The following is a 6,975-nucleotide window of genomic DNA, read 5'->3' as shown; positions in this document are numbered from 1 at the left end:
CAATAAATATCATAGAATTTACTTACATCATTACCACATACTTGTCATAACTATCATTACGTCACAAACCTCATGTCCATCACCAAGCATGCATAATCATATCCACAAACCATTCACGAGGCATTATTAACTATTTACCAATCACTTAATCTTGCATCAGTTATTAACTCATCAATGAATCTCAGTTCAATCTCTAGGCATACATGCTGTAAGCCTCATCACAAGAGATAATAACATACATGCATAAGAATAATCATATATGCCCATAACGTCATTAGCCAACATAGGCCAATTTACAAGACTACATACTACCTTAATAACAAGCCAATGCCTTTGGTTAAATCATAATATCACACATTCAACATTAAAACCCTATACATGCCATAGACTCGAAACATTAGGATTTACTTACGCCGATAGCGTTAACTCAACAGTGTGATAATATCCTTGACGGCCTCCAACCTAAGCTAACCTGGAAACCCTAGGGAACATGGGAGAGAAAGGGGGGGTAAGCTTTACGCTTTGTAAGTACATATGAAAACAATAAGCAACTCATTAACATGTTTTATCAATGTTTACAACATATTCTCAAATTCACAACAAGCTGTCTTCCTAAGCAACAGTCACTAAATTATTTATATCTGGAGCTAAAAAACTCCAAATTAAGTTCCATTAATTTTACTTGAAACTAGACTCATGTACATTTCTACCATAAAATTTTTAGAATTTTTGGTTTAGCCAATTAGTACAGTTAATTCCTCAAGTTTACCCCTAATTCACTGTCTGACAGTTCAGACCCTTCTGTACTAAAGTTCAATTATCTCATAGCACAGGAATCGAATAATGTTCTTGTCTATTTATCTTGAAAATATACTTATTAAGGGTTCTAAACATATAAATTATAACTCATAAATATTTTTGTAAAATTTATAATAATTTTCTCAAATCAGAACAGGGGATTTCAAAGTCATTCTGACTCTGTCCCACGCAACTTCAAGTATCTCATTATAGGAAATTCTTTTACTTACACGGTTTCTTTTATAAGAAACTAAACTCAATAAGCTTTATTTACATATTTTATTTAGCTTCTAACTTATTTTTCACTATTTTTAGTGTATTTTCAAAGTTACACTACTGCAGTGACTCAAATCTGTCAAGGCTAAGTTACTCATTCATGATCATTATTCACAAATTTAATACAACATCATTTCATCCATCATGGTAAGAACACCTATTTATGCATCATAGATCATCACATACCAAGGCATTCTCATAGGCTTAGTGTACATACCTGCACAACTCGTAACATAACTCAAATGCATACTCACCAATGACTTACCTCATTGGGACCATCATCAACTCTTTCCTCGGATTACCCGTTGAACACTTGGAATACTAATTGGATACTCGAAAAAACCTTTGCATATAAGTGTCTCAATTGTAGCTAAAGCTACCTCATATCTCATGGCATTTAAATGCTCATTCTCGAGCTAGTCATCTAGACTCATAATTCCTAGTGACATGTCACTCGTATCCTATTTTATTCCTAAGGTTCAAACGGAATTTTTCCTCGCTTATCAAGGCTTTGTCTCATCATATTTGTATTAATCACATACACATTAATATTTGTACAATTCATGTGATGATAACATTTAAATACATGTATAGCATGGTATTATTTACATACGAACTTACCTCGATACCACAAAGGTGAAAAAGATGTAATCGTCCATAAATTAATTTTCCCCGTTCTAGGCCCAAATCGCATTTTTCAACATTTAAAGCATCACATTTAGCTAATTAAAATAATGTACTAATCAAATTAGTCCATTGACACACTTTGCCAAAATTTACAATTTTGCCCATCTATTTTGCCAAAATTACCAAATTGCCCCTAGGCTCGAAACAAGATTCTTATTCAATTTCTATACTCCTTAAGCCTAGATAAACCATTTCCATAACTATGGCAACTTACAAAAATCATTATTACACACATTAACAACCCATTTTACAACTTTGCATAATAACCTTTTTAAGGTATTTTCATGCAAATTTCCTTCACAAAAGTTGTTTATTAGGCAACTACAACTCATATTCTTCCATAAAAACTCAGAAAACAACACATATACATTCATGAAAAAACCCTAGACTCTTAATCATTTTGCAAAATGGTCCTCTCTTATGAAAGCTCATGCATTAGGGGTTCAAAAAATGTAAAAATCTTCAAGAAAAAACATTAAAATCACTTACTTTCAAGGAGTTTCTTTTCTGAAAGTTTAAAGCTTCAAAACCCTTTTCTTTTCTGGTATTTTCGGTCAAAGAAGAATGAAGAAAATGAAAAAGTTGAAGCTAATTCCTTAGGGTACCATTTATCACCTAATATGACATCACCTTACCAAATACATTGACCATTTGAAATTTCTTGTCCCATGGCCGGCCAAGCCATATTTAGACACATTTGGGTACTAAAATACAACTTTTACCTTTTACGCGATTTAGTCCTTTTTCGAAATTGGACTAGAAATCACTAAAATTAATATACCAAAATTTTCATGCACCGTTATAAACATGTTATAACACATAAAATACTATCAAAATAATTTTCTCCAGCCTCAGAATAGTGGTTCCGAAACCACTGCTCTGACTAGGCCCAAAATCGAGTTGTTATACAACAAATAGCAGTATGTATGTTACCCGGATGAAATACATTTGCATATAAATATACCGTATGTTATCCGGATGAAGTACTTTTGTGTATCTGCCGACCTATATCTGATTTGAAAACTACCTTTTGTAGGATAAAGTTATTCTGTACTTAGCAGATTTAGACAGGTCCTAGGTTATCATTCAACCGTTTTTTAGCATGTTCTTTTCAATCAAATTTATTGCTCTTTTCATGTAATAGTTGAATATATGTACATTTTTTAGCTAAAAAAAATGTAAGAAAGAAGTCAGTTTTTTCTTTTCTCCTTCAACATCTGAGTTTTGCTTCTGTTTTCATCTTTCAACACAAATTTTAGATCTTTTGTTCTTCTTTTTTTGTGATAAAAAAACCCAACAGTTTCTAATACTATAAATATCAATGTCTTTTCTTTCCATTTCGGCACAAAATAATTAGTTAGCAGAACTTGAATCTAAAAAATTGAAATGAAGCTTGATAGTTACTTGCAGTTGTTTTTTCTCGGTTGCTTCTACTTTTCTTGGTTTTTGAGTTCTCCAGCTGAAGCTGTGAGGAAGTATCAGTTTGATGTGGGTGTTTTCTTTGACTGCATAACTTTGTTTTATTATGAAGGATTGGTTAATGGGTTTTATATAACTTTTACATTGCTCTTCAGATAAGAGTGAAGAATGTGAGCAGGCTTTGCCATGCAAAACCAATTGTCACCGTGAATGGAAGGTTTCCAAGACCGACCATCTACGCAAGAGAAGGAGATCGAGTTCTTGTCAACGTCACCAACTATGCACAATATAGCATCTCTATTCATTGGCATGTTATTTACATTCATTTGCAATCTATCTTTATGCACAATGTACATATATATATATTGAATCAGCTTGTGTTTGCATGTAACTAAGCAGGCATGGGTTAAAGCAAATTCGTAATGGTTGGGCGGATAGACCTACATACATAACACAATGCCCCATCAAGACTGGACACAGCTACACCTATGATTTTACTGTCATGGGACAACGAGGAACACTATGGTGGCATGCACATATTTTATGGCTAAGAGCTACTGTCTACGGTGCCATTGTCATCATGCCGAAAGAAGGAAGGATGTTTCCATTCCCTCAACCTCATGGAGAAATTAAAATAATTCTAGGTTGTAATTGGTTAGAGGAATTGATATTTCTAAGTTCATTGCTATGCAGACATGAAAGTATAACAGGCTAAGTTTTTGTATGCAGGGGAATGGTGGAATTCAGACGTTGAAACGCTTGTAAACCAAGCCAATAAGTTGGGGTTGCCACCACCAACCTCTGATAGTCATACGATCAACGGGAAACCGGGGCCACTTTTACCGTGTTCTTCGAAACGTAAGTACCAGCTTTAGAGTAGTAAAACAAATTTAAGAAATTGTCATCACTCTGACTTGTTTCTGTCGAAACCATTTTTTAAAGGGGTTTAAAAAAACGGGGTTCTATTTTTTTTTTGAAAAAAAAAACAAAAACGGAGTCGCCACCAATCTTTTAAAGTGCGATTGGATCACTATAAAACGTTTTGGCCTACGAAATTATGAGAAAATAGGTTCGGGAGTCGGTTACGTACGAGGAAGGATTAGCACCCTCGTAACGCCCATAATTGGTACCAAATTGAGTAATTCTTGTCTTAGTGTCAGGAATTTGAAAGAATTTTAAAAAATGATATTTCATTTAAACCATGATGTTTGAGAGAAGAATCAAGATTCATTCGTTTTAAAAGAGTACAAACATCATATCAGCATGATTGGACATGATATCTTTAATCTTTCGTAACTAAAATCATCTCGTGATTTATAAAACTTGTTTAAAAGGATATTTTAAATATTTAGACAAACGAGAAATTGCAACCCAGCATGTTAGGGCACTATTTCTTGAATTTCTAAGTATTCAAAACATTGCCTTGCTCTTTTTTAAAAGTTCCTTTTTAATTAAATAAAATATGACTTTTAGTTTAAAAATGATATGTTTTACATATAAAAAATTAAAATAACCTAATTTCAATGTACATGCTTTATCATTTCATGCAAATATAGTATAGGAAACAACAAATGAGAGCATAAATTACACAACATACAATATTATTTTACACATATATCATAATATTCACGAATCATTATTCCATGCAAAATATCATACCATGTATAATAAATACAATAAGTATAAATTAAAGTGTACACACGATAATATCTTATACTAACCACCATAAATAATTAACTTCATGCAAATATACAAAAGAAATGTTATACAAAATTTAACCTATTAAACTATATCAAAATAAAAGAGAATTTAAAATAAATAAGCAAATTAAATGTATGAAATATAAAAGTAAGCTATTTAGAAATATATTAAACGATGTAAGAACAATAAAAGAAATCCCTTTTTAAAAAAAATATATATATACAAATTATATTATAAGGTATAATAACTTAGTATATAAGAAAAATAGTATACTAGATGTTGTTTATTTTTTTTAAAATGTATATAATTAATAAGTAATGTATACTTTAGGATAAAATAAAGGTAATAAGGAAATATGGTAAAATATAATATAATTTACAAATAAAAATATGTAATAATATAAACCATATAGTGATAAAATATATGTGATAAAGAATATATAAAATAATAATATTCTAATAAGTATTTCATATAAAATATAGTAAAATAATTAATACATATAAGAAAATACATAGTATTTACTAATTTTATAAATAAAATATAATTATATTTTATAATATAATTAATGATATAAATAAAAATGATATGTACTAAAATCATATAATATATAAATAATATATATAACGAATATATGATAAAAACTAAAATGTATAGTAAAATAAATAATAAAAAATACATATAACATATAGCAAAATACAAATATAACAAAATAAATAATATATATAATGCAAAAAAACAAAATATATGATAAACAAATCTTTTCTAAAAATAATAATATATGGGATAATAAAAATAATATATACTATTTTATAACCAATATTAAAGAATATATATATATATATATAATAAATTAGAATTGAATTTAATTGAAAAATCTAAGATTAATTTATAAAATAATAAAAATTTGGGACTTAATTAAAACACACGCTAAAACCGAAGGACTTATTTGGTAATTAAACCCTAATCCCAAAACGACGTCGTTCACTGGAATTGATTTAAAAAAAGCGTTAGGATTAAATTGAAAAAAATATAAAATATTGGGGCTAAATTAAAATAAAAACCAAAATGAAATTAAAAATTTGAAAACACAGAAGGGTCGATTGGGCAATTTGCCTAATTACCAAAAACACGCGGATCCTCCCCGGGTCATCGGGTCAACGCGCGGATTCTCCTTTTGAAACGACGCCGTTTAAATATTTATTGAATTAAGCCAAACGACGTCGTATTACAGGGGCTATATAAGCCAAATCTTAGCCTGAAAATTCATTTGCAAACTTGCCCTTAAAAAAAAAAGAAGAAAACTCTCTGAAGAGAGTTGAGGGTAAACCCTGAGTGGGGTTTAAAATTAAAAAATTTTTGGGGTTTTGGAAAAGAAATTAAACTGGGAAGAAAAAAACATTTTTTGGTATATAAAAAAAAATTGAAATTTTTTTTTCCTAAAAATTTTTTTGGGTTTTTTAAAATTTTGTTTTATTTTTTTTAATTTTTAAAAATTTTTTTTTTCCCTTTTTTAAAAATTTTTAAAAGGGAAAATAAATTTAAATTAAAAATTTTTGTTTTTGAAATTTAAGGGGTTTAAAATTTTTGAAATTTTAGTTTTTTTTTTCAAATTTTTAAAGGTTTGGGGATTTTTTTAAAAAAAATTTACTTTTTAAAAAAATTTTTGGGAAAAGGGAAAATGTTTTGGGTTGGAAATTTAATGAAAATTTTCATTTAAGGAAATGGATATTTTTTGTCAAAAAGGAACTTTGGAGGGAAAAAAACCCACTTTCTTTTTCCCAAAATTTAATTTTTGGGAAAATAAAAGAAATTTTTTTTTAAAAAAATGGGTGTTTGGGGGAAAATTTAATTTAAAGGGTGTTAAAAAGAAAACAAGGATTTCACTGTGCAATAAGGTTTGTAAATTAAATTTTTAAGATTTTGGGTTTAAGCTTTGATTTGTTATTTAGGTTAAATGTGAATTGGAGATGTGTTTGAATTTAATTAAGTGTTGTTGTGAAAGAGTGGAATTTGCTTAATGTCAAAAGCCCAATTTCGGTTAAAGGTGTTTGAGGACAAGTATGAATTCAGGTTTAAATGGTGTTTGGGTTAGAA

At 29.2% G+C, this 6,975-nt stretch overlaps 1 protein-coding gene across 1 annotated transcript; it reads left to right on the top strand.

The window, feature by feature from the left end:
• Window positions 1-3,147: 3,147 nt before the first annotated feature.
• On the top strand, window positions 3,148-4,055 carry LOC108481263 (laccase-11-like). The gene is made up of 4 exons (XM_053018274.1): window positions 3,148-3,249; window positions 3,336-3,487; window positions 3,580-3,824; window positions 3,910-4,055. The coding sequence occupies exons 1-4, from the start codon at window positions 3,148-3,150 to the stop codon at window positions 4,053-4,055; spliced, it is 645 nt and encodes a 214-aa protein (XP_052874234.1).
• Window positions 4,056-6,975: the final 2,920 nt, after the last annotated feature.

Source organism: Gossypium arboreum, chromosome 1, assembly GCF_025698485.1.
Source record: "Gossypium arboreum isolate Shixiya-1 chromosome 1, ASM2569848v2, whole genome shotgun sequence".
NCBI classification, from domain to species: Eukaryota; Viridiplantae; Streptophyta; class Magnoliopsida; order Malvales; family Malvaceae; genus Gossypium; species Gossypium arboreum.
This window is presented reverse-complemented; position numbering and strand designations above follow the sequence as displayed.

Coding starts and splice junctions, on each gene's coding strand:
- LOC108481263 (XM_053018274.1), top strand. CDS start 3,148: ATGAAGCTTGATAGTTACTTGCAGTTGTTTTTTCTCGGTTGCTTCTAC. Junction 3,250..3,335: donor TGAGGAAGTATCAGTTTGAT/GTGGGTGTTTTC, acceptor ATTGCTCTTCAG/ATAAGAGTGAAGAATGTGAG. Junction 3,825..3,909: donor AGAAATTAAAATAATTCTAG/GTTGTAATTGGT, acceptor TTTTGTATGCAG/GGGAATGGTGGAATTCAGAC.